This window comes from Abrus precatorius, unplaced genomic scaffold (assembly GCF_003935025.1).
Source record: "Abrus precatorius isolate BTA unplaced genomic scaffold, Abrus_2018 Scaffold6, whole genome shotgun sequence".
NCBI lineage: Eukaryota > Viridiplantae > Streptophyta > Magnoliopsida > Fabales > Fabaceae > Abrus > Abrus precatorius.
In genome coordinates, this window is record NW_020874406.1 from 17,642,114 (window position 1) to 17,660,857 (window position 18,744).

Here is an 18,744-nt window from a genome sequence, read left to right on the forward strand (position 1 = left end):
AACTCTTAAAATTAAACTTAAATAATTAATAATAATAATAGTATTTTATAAAAATTATTTATTATATTTTTATAATTAAAATACCATAAATAATTTTTTAATCTCTTATTTTAGTTTTTACATTTAAATACAGTTTTAAGAAATGTAGTTAATTTTTTAAAATATATAATAAATTAACGCTATATAATTATTTTTTATTAAAAAAAGGGAAGAGAGTATTGTATACTTTTTTTTTTTTTTTTGACAAATTCTATGCATAAATGCAATATCCGATTGAAAAATAATAAATGAAGTGAGTGAGGGGTTGAGGAAAAAGTAATATGAATAAAGCGTCGTCGCCGGTAGCATGTCCGTTTCGTCAAACTCTCTTGATTTCACATTACCGTATTTAATATTAATAATAATAAAAAATAAAATAAAACAATATAAACAAATTTGCTTTCTATATCTTTGTGAATTCAGAATCGTTCCACCATCCATCTGTGTACGCGCAAGAATCATGACTAGTTCCTCTGCTGCCGCTCGCAAGGTTAGCCCTAACTCTCTCTCTTTCCTTCGATTCTCTCTCTCTATCTCTGTTATTCACTTCAATTGGGATCCGCCATGTTTCAGAATCTCAGTAAGATTGCCTGCAATAGGCTCCAGAAAGAGCTCGTCGAGTGGCAGGTCAATCCCCCCACCGGTTTCAAGCACAAAGTCACCGACAATCTTCAGAGGTATCAGATTCATCCAATTCCATTGCAGATTCTTCCCCTCACTTTGGGGTTTTACACTACCTCTTTATTTTCCTTCGATTTGATTTCGCTGCATGTTTTCCGGTGTTCCTTTACATTGTTTTCCCCCTCTTTCTTCGTTTCTGTCTGTAAGGTGGGTTATTGAAGTCACTGGAGCTCCTGGCACACTTTACGCTAATGAGACCTACCAGCTTCAGGTCGACTTTCCCGAAAATTACCCAATGGAAGCTCCTCAGGTTCTTATTTTCCCTTTTGCGTACATTAATTCACGTTTTTCACTCATGCTATTCTGTTCTAACTTCTGTTGTCGTGATTCTATAGGTTATATTTTTGCATCCGGCTCCTCTGCATCCCCATATCTACAGCAACGGCCATATTTGTCTAGGTATTTGTGTCAATTACTGTTTACCGTGTTTTTGCGGTCTAATCTTATTTGATATTCTGTTGGTTAATGTCGTAACCATTTCTTTTTCTATTTATACTTTGGCACGGCTTTTTATTGCAGGATTTTGGTATGTGTTGCTTTTATGTTTGTTTGTGTTGGCTTTTTATGTTGTCCGTTCTTTCAGACGCTGACATTTCCTGTAATTTGCTTCAGATTTACCTTTGAAGTCTTGACATTCGAAATTGTAAATTGGTTGCTTAGAATTCTTGGGGAGAGGATGGCAATAGGTTATTAATGATTCTCTTATGCCTGATAAAATAAGTTTATTTTGCAATTAAAAAAGAACTATTCTATATCTTGCTAATTACTTATGGCTTTGTTTGAGTTTGATTTAGGGGGAAAGGGGAGGGGAGGAGAGGGTTTTTTTTTTTTTTTTTTTTTTTTTTAAATCAGCCCTGTTTCGGTGTTATTAAAAGTGAAGGGGAAGGAGTAGGGGAATTTTACAAGCTGTCAAAAGGGTTACCCTTTCCTTATCCTTCCTCCCCTCTTCCTCTGTTAAACAAAACCTAAGTTAGGCTTTGTTTGAGAGTTTAGAGGGAGAGGGGAAGAGAAGGGTTTGAGGGGTAAGGGAGAAGAGAGGGAGAAAGAGTGTTAACGAAAAAACTTTCTAATTTGGGGGGACTTGAAAACATGAGTTTATGGGAATTTGAAGGTTTATAAAATTTCTCTTTCATTTTAAAACTCCCAAACAAGGGTTACCATCAAATAAACCTTTTTCTTCCTTTCTTTTCCCCCTAAAATGAACTTCCAAACAAAGCTTAAAAAAAAGAAAGTATTAACTGCAGTTAAAGTTTTCAACTCAGTTCTATTACATTGTCGATCAATATTTTATTGTTTTAAATAATTGGATGATTTGCTAGGATGATATAACATTATTCAATTGAAGATAGGTCGTGTTTAAGAAGTTAATAAACCTTAGAAAATATGCAGAATAAACAAATCTTGTAGGAAACGGCCTTGCTATTTTTGCAGATGTATTTCTTCCTGATTCAGTATGTCCAATAATCTAACAAGGCATCAATACACATTTGAATATGCTAGGAATGTGATTTTAAGGCTGTAAGGTTAACTAAGCAAAAAGGTAGAAAAGCTATGACATACCATATATATAAGGAACATGATTTTGAGGCCGTAACTTGTTTCTTGTGATGAAGTATAGATGAGTTTGAATTGTTTGATATATGCATGAACTGATGTGATTCTGAATCACCAACATGAAGCAAATGAAAAGAAATTGAAGAAGTGCTATTAAATGTACCCTATTTGATTATTCATCTGCGCTGTTTTTCATTTGTTCAGAAATAAGGTTTCACTCGGTCACCCAATGCACCCTTTTTGGTTGTTCCATTGCTCTGTTTTCATTATTTTGAAATAGAAGCTTCACACAGTTACCTGCTTACACTAGGTGCCCTTTCTTTGGCCATATCATTCATGTTTTTGTTCTTTTGAATCTTAGACCTCATGCAGTCACTTTATGTAGTGTGGCTCCTTAGGCAGGGGAAGAGGGATGTTACCTGAGAACATTGTATTATTCTTGACAATAGATTGCATTAAGGATGAACTACTATTTAGTAGGAGCACACAGAATTATGAGTTTACTTATGACTTTTGACTTATAATGACATAATGGGATCACTGAAATTTACTTTTCCCTTGGTGATTTGTGAAATTTACTAAGTTTTATTTGAGACTTGAGTATTTCCTTGATGATTTAGGTGTTGAATCATATATATTTAAGTTTTTTATTGATGTGTTTTTAGAATTATACGATATGTTACAATTCATGAATCACGTTTCAAGAATTGAACGAGTGATTCTTGCTATGATTCACAATTTGATAACTTCAAGTATATTTCAATCTTCACATTCATCTTTAAAGGGTGGTCTGAGCTGTGCTTCTCTTGTTTTCTTTTTCCACTCTATTCTGGGATGAATTGACTAGAACTTTGTACTGTAAATGGTTTTGACTTTCTAAATGACTTGTACAATATTTGACCGAGATATATTACAATGTTGTTCCTGCAAATGCTCTTTTTGTGTCCCTTTTAGTAATTCAGCAAATGGTTGTTGGATTATATGAAGAAAATCTTGTCTAGCATCCTTTTTTTCCATCCCTTTTTGTATAAAAAATATGCATTTGAACTGAAGGGTAACAATGGAGAGTGGGAAAAATAGAAGTTAAGAATGCATTCTTTTCTCCTTTATTCACTCATGCCAGTTAGATATTGATGATAATTCTCTCAATCATTCCCTTGGGGGTAAAAAGGAGGGGTGGTAATTACGAAGCATTTGCATCTACTTGAAGTTGTCAGCATGAAGTATGTAGAAATGGTTGACCTTTCACTTTTGGAATATGATGTTGTAGAGTTTTATTTTGACATAATCATTAGAAAATTCATCTGCATATTTGATTTTAAAATTTAAAGTATCTGTACCAGCTCTGAAATATCATCCTTTTTATTTTAGTGCATTATACTTTGTAGGTAGCCATCCTTTTTTAAGGAAAAAGGTTTGAGTGACTTGGTGCTGTCTTTTGGTTGGTGAGCTGACATTTGATGTGCTTGGAATTATGCAGATATATTGTATGATTCATGGTCCCCTGCAATGACAGTTAGTTCTATCTGCATCAGTATCCTCTCAATGCTTTCAAGCTCAACTGTAAAGGTGTGAATTTATTTACTGTGAATATTTTATATTCCTAATTCTTCCTTTTGGGCTGTGATAGGATCATAGCCCATGTAGGACTTGCTTTTTTTTTTTTAACTGAGGTTTGAATAAAAATTAATTTGATAAATGATTGGTTGGCTATTATTTGAGATTCTACAGTTGAATTTTGGTGGGTCGGTGATCCATTATCAAATGGGTGTCATTTTGGCTTAATAACTGTGACTTGATTTCCTTGGCAGCAACGTCCTGAAGATAATGACCGTTATGTAAAGAACTGTAGAAATGGCAGATCGCCCAAGGAGACAAGGTGGTGGTTCCATGATGATAAAGTATAATAACTAGTATTATCTAATAAGTTCACAAAACTAGAGTAGAGGATTATCCTTTTGAAAGCAAAATGAAGACATGGGAAAAAGCATTTTGAAAAACCAGGATCCCTTTAAATGGATAATAACTCTGCTGTAAATTGGCATTGCCTGGTATTTGTAAAGGAAGAGGAAACTGTGTCTCAAGAATCTTTAAGGAGCAAACAAACTCATCATTGTGGTTAATCTCAGGTATTTGGTTGTGGATATAGATGGTCTGATTAACCCCCGTATGATAACTAGTCGTGTTTAATACTTTCTTAAGATTTATGCCCCAATATATCTCCAAATTGACAATATGCATTGCCAATATTCCAAGTTTCAGTAATGATATATAAAATAATTCCTGATATTTATGTATTTGGTCGCAATCTTTCCATGTCGTCAATCATAATATTGCCGATGCTATAAGCTAGGAACGCTGGAAAGATGTGATGTGCACCTCGACAGAATTATTCTTTAAATATGACAATTTTTTATGAAGACTTACATTCTATATCTTCCAACTAATCATCTTAGTTACTTAACGGATAACTTGTTGAATACTTTTAGGTTAAAGTTTGGATGGAGAATTTTAGTATTCGAATGAATGATGTTTAAAAGGTGAATCAGGAATGAGACAAATTATTAATGATATTTATAAAAATAAAAAAAAATTAAGTATAATAGAGGGTTTTTAAATTTTTAAAATATTATTTTAAATTTTTTTATTTGACATAAAAAATTTAAATTGAAATTTGAAAATATTTCTAGAAATATTATTTTAATTATTTAAATACATGTAATTTAATAATTTAAAATCGCTCTATCCAATCATAACATTAACGTTTCATATTACATGTGTTTTTTTTAATACTTTATACTTTGTTTCAGGTAATAAAAAATAAATAGGAGGATATTTTTTTTGTAATTCTTAATAAAGTAAGAGAACTATTTATTGGTGTGAAAGACGGTCTTACGAATTTTGTACCAATTAACGTGTAACTTTTTATTGGATAACTGTGAAATTAAAAAATAAAATAAATAAGGTCTTTGAGGAAAATCAGGCCATAATATGTTGTTTTATGAAACAATTTTCATAAAATAATAATATTAAGATTTTTTTATTTTTATGTTCTGTCCATTCAAATTATTATAAGAGTACAGGTGTGATTGCTTCAGAGGTGGTGGTGCCAAGCCTTTTCTAGCAAGTATCACGATCCACTGCAGTTTGACATTAACCGTGGAGAATATTCACCTTCTAAATTAGTTAGAAATACATTAAGGTATAAAATAAATAATACTGTTGATATGTATTTAATGACACATAATAAAAGTTTATATATAAAAAATTGTGGTCTAGGCAGGCTGCCTAGTTTGTTTTCTGTTGGGCTGTAAGCCCGTTTATTATTAAAAAATATATAATATTATAAAATATAATACATTGAGAACATTAACGTTGTAATTTTTAATAAAAAAATTAGTATTGTGTTGTTTGACGTACATTAAAAAAATATATAATGTAATTTTGTTGTCAAGATTGTCAGCCACATATCTACATGTGAAAAGAGGTGGCGTTCAAAGATGAACGAGGAACCTTGGTTATATTGCAGTAGATCAAAATTAATTTTAAATGTACAATATGAAGACAAGTTGTAATGAATTTTACTCGTGCGTCTTGCTGGACATAATATTTCACCACATTGTTGGAGTTAAAATTGTCATAAAGCACGTAGCATCATATTATCATTGACAACAAAAGGATGGGATACTGAATGCTACTATATATAAACTACGTGCCTTTTTTAAATTTGTATAATGTAAGTGTGTTTTGATTATCGTACTAATAAGTTTGAATCAAAATTAGTTTTAATTCTAAATATATATTTGAGTAGACGTGATAAATTATAATTTTTTATTACAAAATTATACTAAGTTTTACTAAAAGCTTTTACACATAAATTATATCAACTTAAACTAACTTTTAAATAAAATTAATTTTAAAAAAATGTTTTTGACACTCAGTCAAACACACTAACTGCATAGTTAAACAAGTGACAGATTTTTTTTTTCAGATTATCCACACACTCTACTGGTTCAAAATTAATTCCTACGAGTACAAAATAATTTGATTGAATAATCATCATAAAAGGCGTTTTGTATATTCAAACTGACTTGTGAGAGCAGAATTTACTTACCAATCAAATTTGTCTCACTCACACCCCTTTAAAAGGGTGGGAGATGATTAGGAGAGAGATAAGGAAAATAAAAAAAAGCGATAAATATGATTTTATAAAAATAAAAATATAAAATTTAAAGTAAATGTAAGAGAAGTATATATGATTATTTTTGTTTTGTAGCATAAAATAGTAAATGTTGAATTGAGATTGACCCAAATCCAATTTGCTGAAGCTTGAAGCCCATACTAGACCGGACAAAGCACTTGGAACTTGAAAGTTGAAACTTCTTGGACTGAAGAAGAAAAAAAGTTGAAACATATAACATCTAGTGAACTGTTCTAAATTTTACGTTAAAAAATAATACATTTATAAATAACATTGTTCAAGGGAAAGGTGTTCTTCTTTTTCAAATGTCTTGCCTGTGACTTATGATTTATGAATATAAATAATCCTAATTTTTTCACACTAATTAAATATGCTAATCTCTCTCTCTCTCTTCCCTTAGTTTCCCGTTCTTTCCTCCTAATTAAGATATATGTGAAAGTATTACATTATTTATATAACACCTTTTTTTTTTATCTTCTCTTTCAATCAGGTTAATTACTTTATCAGTTTATCTTACTCCCCCTTTTTTTTCTTTTTTTGATGAAATCCCACTTTTTTTTCTATCTTCCTCTTCATCATACAGATATATAATATGTCAAAAAGAAAAAGTAAGATAAATCATGAAAGGAAAAAGAAAAAGAAAAAAGTAGGCTTGTTCACTTGGATTCCTTGTCCAATCCAAGGCTACATTGACATGGTCAGAATTGAATCTGACCGTCAAATCCAGCAGACCTACGGCTAGCTCCTGTCTGTGCATCCACAAATAAGAAAAATTTCGAAGCTACATCATACTCAAAGGAATTCATATAATACTTGTACATAACGTGGAAGTGATCTTCCAATAGCAAATAGAATAGTATGATGAAATCTGCTCAAACTTGAAAGATTTAAATTACCTTAACTCAATTGCCATTTCTGAAGCAAATTAAACATTAACTGTATATTTGTTAAACAAATCATATTTAGTATGAATTGAGATGAGGGGAGGGATGGCTGATTGATTATTTATTAAATTTAGGATATGACTGTTAGGGCATGTTTGAAAACTTATTAAACTTTGGTTAAACATATTTTAACATAAAATCTATAATTTATAGCATTGAAATGTACCCAAAGTTTAAGTGGATGCAACAAAAAACCAAACGCTCTAGATCTGTGAGAAGCAGTGGAAAACATGCAATAAGATTAAGAAGCATGTGATTCGGCTGAAAAACAGCAAATACCCAATACCCAGGGCCAGAAGGAGTGTAGGCATTGGGTTAGAGAAAGATGGGACGGGTCCTATGCGGCCAACAACGTTAATATCTTCGAACTTTCCCTATCACATTGCCATGCCTCGATATTGATGAGTGATTCAATTTGTAAGTAGTACCAAGCTAGCTATGCCTACAATGACACCACATGCTCATGCCAGTAGTCTCTACAGAACCTACGTGCTATTTGTTTTCAACATCAAGTGTTGTGTTGCTGATATATATTAGATCGATCGATCGATCAGAAATAAGAACAGAAGAGAGATAAAGGATGATAAAATGAATTAATGATCGGACGAAGAAGTAATTATAACAGTATATGTGATAAAAAAAGATTAAATATAATTTTAATGAAAAAATATTATAACTATTAATATGTAGATATTAATTAATTCATGGGGTCAGTTTCAGTCATTGGTTTTACCACTAAAAGTTTTGAATATTATTTGTGGCTTAAACTTATCTTATTTGGTCCAATTCATTCAATGGAAGTTATTTAAGTTATCAGTATAAATATTTTTATTTTAGGTAAAGTGATGAAAATTTATCTTTAAAACGTTAAAATAAAAATTTAATTTAATAGTTCAACTTGATTAATGTACTTAAAATGAAACTATTTACTACAGGATAACTTTAACAAACCTTTCATGATCTTTATATTCTGAGGTTTAAGTAAATACCGAGGAGCAAAATTTTGAGAGGAAAGCATACTTGGTTGGGTAAAGATTTTATAAGAGCAAGTCGATACTCTTCATCCTTGAAAATGAATAGAACTGTATATGCATGTCCTTGTGTCTTGCTTCTGCATGCAACATTCTTTATTTGTCGAAACATAGATTAATTCCTTTATAATACTTGATATATGGTTCGTAACTTAATATGAACTTTCCAATTAACCTCACACTAATTGACGGGGAAACTTACCTAATCGGTGTTCTTTACTTCCACGAAGTCATTTTTTCCCCATGATTTCATAGATGGTATGTTATGAACATGGAGTTGAAGTTTTGTGATAGAAAAATGTTTTATGAATGTTTAAATGAGATGCCTAAATTTATATATGCGTAGAAATCAATTTATTTTAAAAGCAAGTCTAATAAGGATTATTTCGTTTAATAACTTTTTATAAATGTTAAATTTTGTCAATTTAATTTTATAAGCAGATTAAATATACAAAAAAATATAAATAAAAGAATATTTAATTATTTATTTAACAAGTATATTAATAAAATTTAATATTTATATTATTAAAATAACTTTTGTCAGAATTATTATTAAAATAACTAGATTTTCCCTGTATTTATTATTAATTTTTTAATCATTCAAATAATATAGTTTATATGATATCGTGTAGAAAGCGATTATATAACTTCCAGTGCACTCATCATGATTGAAATAAAGCAGGTAAGAAGCTAGTAGGTTTCTGCGAGGGAAATGATTAATAGCAAACAAAGCAAATTGCCATCAAGCACGAAATAGCTCAATATAGGAAATTATGGTATTAGTTGACAAAAACTGAATCCATTCAACCAATGATTGCAACCATGGCAACATGCATAATTAATTTTAAGTTCCATCCCAATCATGATTTAGTCTCTTGAGTCCCCACAGGGGGCAGTTTAACAACAAATCCAATTTGGCAATTTATATAGAGAAGGTTTAATAATGTCTTAAGCAAGTAAAAGCACGAGTGTTATTTCACATTTTGGTTTTGTCTAATAAATTAAGTAGCAAGAGGTCGCTGCTAGGCATTAATTAAAGAGTACCAGCTGTCCAATAGTAATAATAGTGTTTGTCTTTGCTTTTCACACACTTTCACCAATTTAGAATTTATTCGCAGTTACACTCCAAGCCTACTTTTCCTTCGGCAGCATAGCCTTCCAATTTTGGAAACCCTCTTCACTGCTCTCCACCTTTTTCTTTTTTGTGTGTATGAGTTTTTCTCACTACACCCCCTTTGGCTCTCTCCCCTCTATTAATATTGGTGTCTGGAAAGGGAAGCAAAAGAAGATCCAGAGAAGTAGTAGTAGTAGTAGTAGCTAGGTAGTGATCGATCTCGAGATGGGTCGTGGGAAAATTGAGATAAAGTTGATTGAGAACCCCACCAACAGGCAAGTCACCTACTCCAAGAGAAGGAATGGTATCTTCAAGAAAGCTCATGAACTCAGTGTTCTTTGTGATGCTAAGGTTTCCCTCATCATGTTCTCTAAAAACAACAAGTTGCATGAATATATCAGCCCTGGCCTTACGTGTGTATCTTACTCTCTCTCTCTCTTTTTTTCTCAGCAATATGTAGGAAATGGTTATTTTTACTTTTTTAATTCCACTACTTGTGAACCAGGACAAAGAAGATCATTGATCAGTATCAGAAGACTCTGGGGGATATTGATCTGTGGCGTTCCCACTATGAGGTTAAACAAGCACTGATCTTTCTCTTTTGTTTCAATTATGGTGGTTTGTGTTTTGCTTTCTTATTACTTACTGAATTTCCTGATTTTGTTATGTGTGTTCATGCTTTCAGAAAATGCTTGAAAACTTAAAGAAACTGAAAGATATTAACATCAAGCTCAGGAGACAGATCAGGTAAATAAAACATAAAAAGTTGATATTTTCCCCTTGTTTTCTATGTACACGTGTGCAATATTTTGATAGCTTGATGAAAGCTCATTGGTGGAGTTATGGATTGAAAAGGCATAGGATAGGTGAGGGTTTGGACTCGGACGATCTGAGCTTCCAGCAACTGCGCAATCTTGAAGAGGATATGGTTGCTTCCATAGGGAAAATACGCGAAAGAAAGGTACAATCTTTCACTCATTTGCTTCAGTTAAATATTGGATCTAAAAGGGGTTTTGGATTGATGGTTTTACTATGTTCAATTTTATACTTTTCCATTTCTTCATCCATTTTCTAATCGAACCATAAGCTATAGTCCTAAATTCACTTTTCAATTAACTCATTAAGCAGTTTAGTTCTCCTTCCTTTTTTTTCGTCTTCTTTCATTTCAAGAAAAAAAATTAATTAAGGAGGGTGAGGTCATGGATTCTTAGGTATTTTTCTAACTTTTAAGTGAGGTTGCTGATTTACCTGCATGATCTGTTTTATATATGAAGATTATTTGTCCTTGGACTTTAAACTCATTTTTTTATGCATTTTGTTTCAGATTCATGTGATCAAAACTCGGACTGATACCTGTAAGAAAAAGGTCAGCAATTATTGTAATGATCAATGAATCGCTAGAGTTTAGTAGTATAACGATAATTGTTTATTAATTAATTCTTTTCTTAGTTATGGTACATTTTTTCTAGTTCTTATGATCTAATGAACCAACATTTGGGAGGTAATGTACAGGTTAGAAGCTTGGAGCAGATGAATGGAAATCTCCTGCTTGAACTTGTAAGAACTTCTCTATTAAAATCAATATTAAAAAGATACACGAAAGTTGCATGTTGTTTTAATTGTAAAACAATAGAGAGGAGAAAATGATTTGGTTTTCATCTTTGACAATGTAATATTAAGAAGGAAAAGTGTGTGATCCATCCACAATTTCTTTTGCACGATGAAGGAGACGAGGAATCAGCAGTTGCATTGGCCAACGGTGCCTCCAACTTGTATGCATTCTGTCAGCACCATACTCATCTGAGTCTTCCTCACCATGGAGAACCCTTTAAAATTGACGATCTGCGCCTTGCTTGAGTTTCATTTGCTTCAATTATTTAGAAATGTAAATTAAATAGCTACTACTTGTTATTTCAGCTTTGTACTATCCTACAGTGGACCTCTCTCTCTATCTAGGTAGAGAATTAGCTAGCTTATAGTGTATGCCAAATGTGTGATCTGAAAAACACAATGACTCTATTTTATTTGTTATTATATGCTTACATTGAGTGTGTTATATTAATTGCTTAAGTGTTATCATGTTACTTGCATAAACTCAGTCTGCCTAATGAGAAACATAGCAACAAATAAAAGTGCTGATACAACATTAATTAAGTAGTCAGTCACTAATGTTTATTTATTAAAAATACAAATAATGTGAGAAGATTTTTTTAGGTAGATTTTTATTTTTCATAACATTTTAAATAGGGTATATGTAACTTGCCTTAGTTTTTTTTTTAAAATTTATTCGTTAAAAGTTAATTATAATTCCTTCGTTTTTTTTTCCCTTCTCCTTCTAAAAATATTACTATTTTTTGGTTTGGTGCACTAAGTTAGATATATTAAGTTAAAATTCAAGAATTTTTTTACAAGCAACAGTAGAGAAGTTTATAGCCAAGGACAAGAATTGAATATGTTGTCCCAGTGGGACACTCCAATGAATAAGGATTGAATGTCTCATCTTAGATAAAGGAATATGTACCTCGTCTAGCTTTGGATAGTGTGTCTGTATATGCCAACATTTAAGCTAGTCTATGGAGTAACAATCACTGCGACATATTTAGTATATAAATTAAGACATTCTTCAAGAGTTATGTTAATGTATACTAAGAAATAAATTGAAATCAGAGTACTGCGAAGAACTTAGAAAATTCTAATATATATTTGCTTACGTAATTATAAGTGATGTAATAATTTTAACTTTGTTTGAGTCGATCGTTTTTCAAAATTAAATTCAAAAATAATTTAAAACATTTAATTTTTTAATTCAAATTTTGCAGTTTAAATTATATCGAATCTCATCATTAACTTTCATGGTTTTGCTACATGGACTAGATTAATCCTTCGAGTGACTAATCTTCTATTTTAGTTTGATTTATCTAAAATTTAATGTGCATAATCAATGTAAATATATCACATTATTTATTACTTAGATTGTAAAATTTATTTTTAAAAAAATATTAAATGAAATAATTATAGTAAAAATACTCTTAAAATAATTTAATCCTCACCCTGTTTTTTATTACCATTTCTCAAATATTGAAAACTGTTGCATATATTTGAATCAATGAAGAAAAGTTTATTTCAAAAATCAATTATATTTATAATTGATTATGACTAATTTACTTGAAATAAACTGGATAAAAAGAAATTCTAAGAAGATTTATTTCATTTAAATCATATAAAAGTATTCCTTTATGATAAAATCAACATAAAGGATGTAAAATCATTTGAATTAATTAATTTCATATTTAAAATATTGAATTAATAAATATAAAATTAGAAAAAAATATTAATTGAAAATAAAAATTAATGTTGATAATAAAAATTAATTTTAATAATAAATTTCATCATGATAAAAAGATTTCTTTTATTAAAAATGTTATCAAAGATTATAATTAAAATCCCCAAACATGAAGAGACAGTAACTGGAACATATTTTCTTAATTTAACAGCTTTTTTTATTAAACAAATTTATCATTTAATATTTTATTTTATTTTATCATGGATAGTAATTTTATTAATATATTTAATAAATAAAAATTAATAAAACAAAATAATACAAAAAAGTAAAAAAGAAAACAGACAAAAAATTAAAAAGATAAAATAATAATTATGGAATTTATTTATTTTTACATTGAGAAAGTAGATTAGAGATTGGGATAAAATGTATAAAAAATTGTTAAAAATAATATTCAAAACTTGTCCATAATACAAATATCCTGCTAGTTCTATATATCACTGCAGGACAATTTCGGCTGTTATTTAAGGACCCAACCGAACGTTGAAGTCCCCGCTCCTCAATGCGTTAATTATAGGCCTGGCCCAATTCAGAGCCCTATCATCCAAGCTGGGCCCAGTTTACAAATTTTAAAATGAGCTTTGAAAAATAGGAATCCCAACTCCTATGGTTGGAAGTAGAATATGGTCACACAACAAAAAAATACAGTTAAATATGGACAACGAATTGACCAAAACAATTTTGTTGATTAAATGGTTCAACTCATCTTTCCATTATTCAAGGCTTGTTCCATTGTTTACAGATGGTGTTTTTTGGTGACAACAAAAAAATGTTGTTCTTTGTCTGGTGACTTAGTGCAAACCGAATAGTTAATTCACTTGCAGCAATTCATGAACTTATTTTATTTTTATAATTAGATTTGTAACCCAACGAGACATTTTTTAATCGATTTCAATAATTGACCTTATTTAGTGTGGTCTCTTTTGTACAAGTGTTTTCAAATCACAAAAGAGCTCATATAGAAGATATAATGATTTTCTTAACTGTAACTTGAGTTGGCGGTACATTTCGAATAAGATATAATGAATTTCTTAACACTAATATTTGCATGTTGATAATTTTGTTTCTATTCATATTATTAGGAAGTTGAGGACAGTGTCTTCAAAATATGGATAAACAGTTTGTTTTATACTTATTAAGTTGCCTCTACCAATCCCAAACTTTGTACAAAACTTGATTTGACAGTAAATTTCCTTTATGATACACCTAAAACCCTTAAATATTATTTGCATTCCTAAAATTTGAGTTAAAAATACAATGACATTCACAAAATAATGATTTTACTTTCTTCTTCTTTTTTCACTCCAAAGTAAAGGTAAACAATTTTTTAAGAAGATACTGGATAATCTTTTATTTGGTTAATGGTTTGTGTGAAACTTTTGTAGGAGTTAGTTAGAAATAACTTTGGTTTAAAATTGTTGTCCATCCATCAAGCATTGTGCTGATGAGGTAATCACTCGTACCAAATGTCTGACTTTAGAGGACACCTTATCCATGAAATACACAATTGTATAAACATAAGTGGGTTTTATTTAGTCTAGCAATGGTTCGGTAAGTCGGTTGGAAGCACCAATAGAAAATTATTTCTGTAAAAGATAGGAGTGCGTCCCCTTTGAGTGACTTTGCCAAAATTTAAAGCTTTGTTAGCTATGATAAAAGAGTCTAAACACAAATCACTAAGCTCTAACGTTGGGACCCGATGCCCAAACCACCTTGCAACCACCGCCATAGCAGAAGATGCCACATTGCCTGGCATTTGATTCTCTAATCTCTACCAACCTTATGCACTTTCTTCTATCTTACTACTTCCTAATAACCTGCTAACTAAAGTCCATTTCTTAGACCATAATGTTAGACACCTACCCAATTGGGGCCTTTTCCATTTATACCCATTTCTTAAGTATAACGTTTATACCCATCCCGAGGGCAATTTATGAATGTTGGATAAGAAGCATACATAACGGCTAGCCATAAAAAAAAATACATTATTATTAAACTGCATTAAAAAGGTTCGTAGACGTCGTCAGCATATAAATAGCAATCTAGTGTTACACTAAGGAAACATAAGTTTATGTATGGCTTTCTCCTTTTTCTGTAAACACCAAAAATCGAAAATCTTAATTTCGAAAAGGTCGCGGAATAAGATAGGTGTCTGAGATCCACCCGTGACCCGTGACCCGTGAAGCCACTCACTCACTCATTCGTCTAAAAAAATCTCTGACTGCTTTGAGTGGGAAAGAAGGCTACGCTCCCCAAAGACACACCTTTTCTCAGTTTTCCCCATCTTTCACTCCGTACACTTTTCGTCCATCGGAATCCAACGGTCCTGATTTATTCCCCCCACACCTTTTCCTTTAACTCGGGTTCTAACTTCCAATTCCATTACACTCCATCGTGAGAATAGTCAATGGGGTCTCTGTGCTTCCCTCTATTTTTCATTATCGCAGCTTCGGGCTTGTTATTGGGAGCAGAATCAAAGACATACTGGGGAGATGCAGAGGTTCTGAAGCAGCTGAACCAAGGTCTGGACCCAGGTTCGGTAAACGCAGGCTCTTGCGTCAGTTCCTGGGACTTCACTTTTGACCCGTGCGACAACCTCTTAGGCGACAAATTCACGTGCGGCTTCAGATGCGACGTCGTCGTTTCGGGGCTGAGCCGAGTCACGGAACTCGCCCTCGACCAAGCCGGTTACTCTGGCTCCCTCTCCTTCACTTGGAACCTTCCTTATCTACAAACCCTCGATGTCTCCAACAATTACTTCTATGGCCTCATTCCGGAGTCCTTATCGAACTTGACTCGTCTACGCCGACTCAGTTTCTCATCCAACTCGTTCTCCGGTGAAATACCCTCTTCACTTGGCCTCCTCTCCAACCTTGAAGAACTCTACCTCGACAACAATAACCTACGAGGAACAATCCCAGAAAGTTTCAACAACCTCGTCAACCTTAAAAGGCTTGAACTTCAATCTAACAAGCTCAACGGCCACCTTCCCTACTTGGGTTCCCTCGGAAGCCTTTACTACCTCGCCCTCAGCGACAACTCCGTCGCTGGAGAATTGCCGGAGTCACTCCCCGTTTCCTTGGTTCAGATTTCAATTAGGAACAACAACTTAAGCGGAGGGTTAACCTCTGAAAACTTGAAGAATTTGATGAACTTGCAGGTAGTGGACTTGAGTTCCAACCAAATGAGTGGCTCTGTTCCTTCCGTTCTGTTCGAGCTTCCATCGCTGCAACAGTTAACACTGTCCTTCAACGAATTCTCCTCCGTGGAAGCGCCTTTTTATGGAATGGGATCACAAAGCGGGCTCATAGCGGTTGATCTGAGCAACAACAGGCTAGGGGGTATTTTGCCGTCGTTCATGGCCCTGATGCCAAAGCTTTCGTCTTTGTCCTTGGAGAAGAACGAGTTAACGGGTCTGATACCGACCCAATTCGCAGTGAAAACAGTTTTCCCAGAAAATGGGGTGTCTCCGTTCGATAGGCTTCTATTGGGGGGAAACTACTTGTTGGGAGGGATTCCACGGCCTTTATTAGCGCTTAAACCGGATTCTGCTAACGTGAGCCTTGTGGATAACTGCTTGTATAGGTGCCCTCATAGCTTCTTTTTCTGCCAGGGTGGACAACAGAAGTCGTTTGCCCAATGTAAGAGATTTAGCCGTCATCGCTTAACATGATCATCCTCATTTTCATGTACATTTTGCTTTTCATTTGGTTTCATTTCTAGACTCTCCCCCTTTCTCTTTCTCTTTCTCTTTCTCTTTCTCTTTCTCTTTCGCAGCTTCTTTGTTCAATTCGTGTATAATTTTTGTTCTTTTCCTTGCAAAGGTTCATTAGTGTGCTGATTAAAAAATTTAAACATAAAAGTTTTTATTAAAAATACTTTATAAAATATTTTTTTTAATGTGTTCTTGATCTATATACTTTTTAATGAATATTTTTTAATGCATTAGTTAACTAAATCACACAATTTTTTTAAGTTTCTGAATTTGGTTGTTGATTTATGATGGTGGGAGATCTTGTCTTAAATGCAAGACAATCATGAGAAGGAATTAAGCAGTGGGTAGGTTATGAGGATTATATGTATGCTGTGCTTCTGGTCAACGCTGAGATGATGAACGGCTAGATTGTCACTTCTTAACGTTGCAACCACGTGACCGTGGGGATGGGCAATGGACCACGTTCAGACGCATCGTGATTGATGGCCATTTTCTTTATGTAGTTTTCAATCATCGAGTATCGACCAAAAAATAAATCATTGTGAGTATTTGGCCCAGAAGAGAAACAGATCCCAGCTGCAAACTGCTCCATCTCCGTATTCGGATCAAGCCCAATTTGTAGTCCAACGTCAATCTAAAATACATAACTTGAAAATAATTAGATACTCGTAATTTTAAAAAATAATTATATTTCACTAATTTATCTTTTATTGTATTAATTTTATTATTCTGTTTAGTGGAAATACTTCTGGACAGACAAAATTAAAAGGTTCACTAAAAGGATAAATTTTGAAAATGCGGTCTTATTTTTCTTAAAATAAAAAATAATTTGAAACAAATTATAATTTAATGTGTGTATATAATCTTAGTACACGTTAATATTGTAAATTTTACGCATGCCAGCAGTGTTTCTTGTTCTTTATACATACGTACTTACACTTTTACTATGTTTATACATTAATGCATGCAATTGTTGCAATAATTATTTAATGATATTTGTTATGGTACTTCTAAACTTGAAGGAGTATTTAATACTTTATCTAAATTATATTAAGATATTAAAGTATATTTATATTTTTTCAAAATACACAACTAATTCTACTATTAAAATTAATGATTATAATTATTTTATGTATACAAAAGCATAGAATATTTTTTCATTTATTTTAATACCGTAGAATTTACCTTAATTATTTCATGGATACAGAATGAGTAAAATAAAATAAACAAGAAGTAAAATAAGTGAATTGATCGGAATGCTGTAACCCCTCATGGAAAACAATTATTGTCGCAGGATTAAAGACTGTGACAAGATACTCATTTAAAATAAAATGAATAAGATATAAAAGTAAAGATGTATTTGTTTTAAAATTTAATAAATTAATATTAAATCACTTTAAAATAAGTTAAAGATTTAGGGTAAAAGAGTAGTTAGTTCTATCTGAAAGATATTTATAAAAGCACCAGTGGTCTAGTGGTAGAATAGTACCCTGCCACGGTACAGACCCGGGTTCGATTCCCGGCTGGTGCATTTGAATACATTTTTGTTTATACAATTTTTCTACTTTTCCCTCACCCCCACCGAATATTTATAATTTTCTGCTTTTCCATGAGCTGTGCTCTCAATTCACGAAATTTATATAAATCATGCTTTATTCTTAAACAGATATTGCAAGATGCAACTTTTATCAAATGTATAGCTTATACAATCCAAGGATTTAAGTATCGATCCAAATCATATCATCTAATGCGGTGGCTACCACAATCACGTTACTCTGTGGACCATGTTGGACATAATTACATAAAGCCACAACCCCATAAAGCGACCGCAACCTTAATCTAAAAGGAGGTTTAGAAATTGTTAGAGCATTGATTAGCTTTTGGTAAAAACTAAAAATAGTTTGAAAGCTTTTGCATATAATGCAAGGATAAGGTTGGGTGGTTAGCACTTTGGAATTGCTTGAGTGCGTCACACACAAACACGATAGTTTTGGACCCTTGTGCTTAAATCACTTTAAACGTTGAACGGACATTTGCACGCTCTCGTGTCTCGTTTGGATGAATGTTATAACCAATTTACTCCCCTCCAGTGTTTTTATTTGCTATTCTGCAATCGCAGCGTAGG

At 32.2% G+C, this 18,744-nt stretch overlaps 3 protein-coding genes and 1 non-coding gene across 4 annotated transcripts; all 4 read left to right on the plus strand.

The window, feature by feature from the left end:
• Positions 1–279: 279 nt before the first annotated feature.
• On the plus strand, positions 280–4,544 carry LOC113868578 (probable ubiquitin-conjugating enzyme E2 16). Its single transcript, XM_027504275.1, is given in 8 exon segments — positions 280–348; positions 463–529; positions 613–716; positions 868–970; positions 1,056–1,119; positions 3,755–3,843; positions 4,086–4,139; positions 4,141–4,544. Coding segments are annotated over 7 exon segments (492 nt in total). The 5' UTR covers positions 280–348; positions 463–499; the 3' UTR covers positions 4,189–4,544.
• A 5,145-nt stretch (positions 4,545–9,689) lies between these two features.
• On the plus strand, positions 9,690–11,421 carry LOC113869545 (floral homeotic protein DEFICIENS-like). The gene is made up of 7 exons (XM_027505918.1): positions 9,690–9,977; positions 10,070–10,139; positions 10,250–10,311; positions 10,420–10,525; positions 10,889–10,930; positions 11,077–11,121; positions 11,248–11,421. Exons 1-7 carry the CDS (start codon positions 9,790–9,792, stop codon positions 11,419–11,421), a joined length of 687 nt encoding a protein of 228 aa, XP_027361719.1. The 5' UTR covers positions 9,690–9,789.
• Positions 11,422–14,969: 3,548 nt separating this feature from the next.
• LOC113869611 (receptor-like protein kinase 5) lies at positions 14,970–17,307 on the plus strand. The gene has a single exon (XM_027506034.1). It carries the CDS (start codon positions 15,312–15,314, stop codon positions 16,575–16,577), a length of 1,266 nt encoding a protein of 421 aa, XP_027361835.1. The 5' UTR covers positions 14,970–15,311; the 3' UTR covers positions 16,578–17,307.
• A 772-nt stretch (positions 17,308–18,079) lies between these two features.
• Positions 18,080–18,150, plus strand: TRNAG-GCC. The gene has a single exon. It is a non-coding gene; the product is annotated as a tRNA-Gly (tRNA).
• The last annotated feature ends 594 nt before the right edge of the window (positions 18,151–18,744 follow it).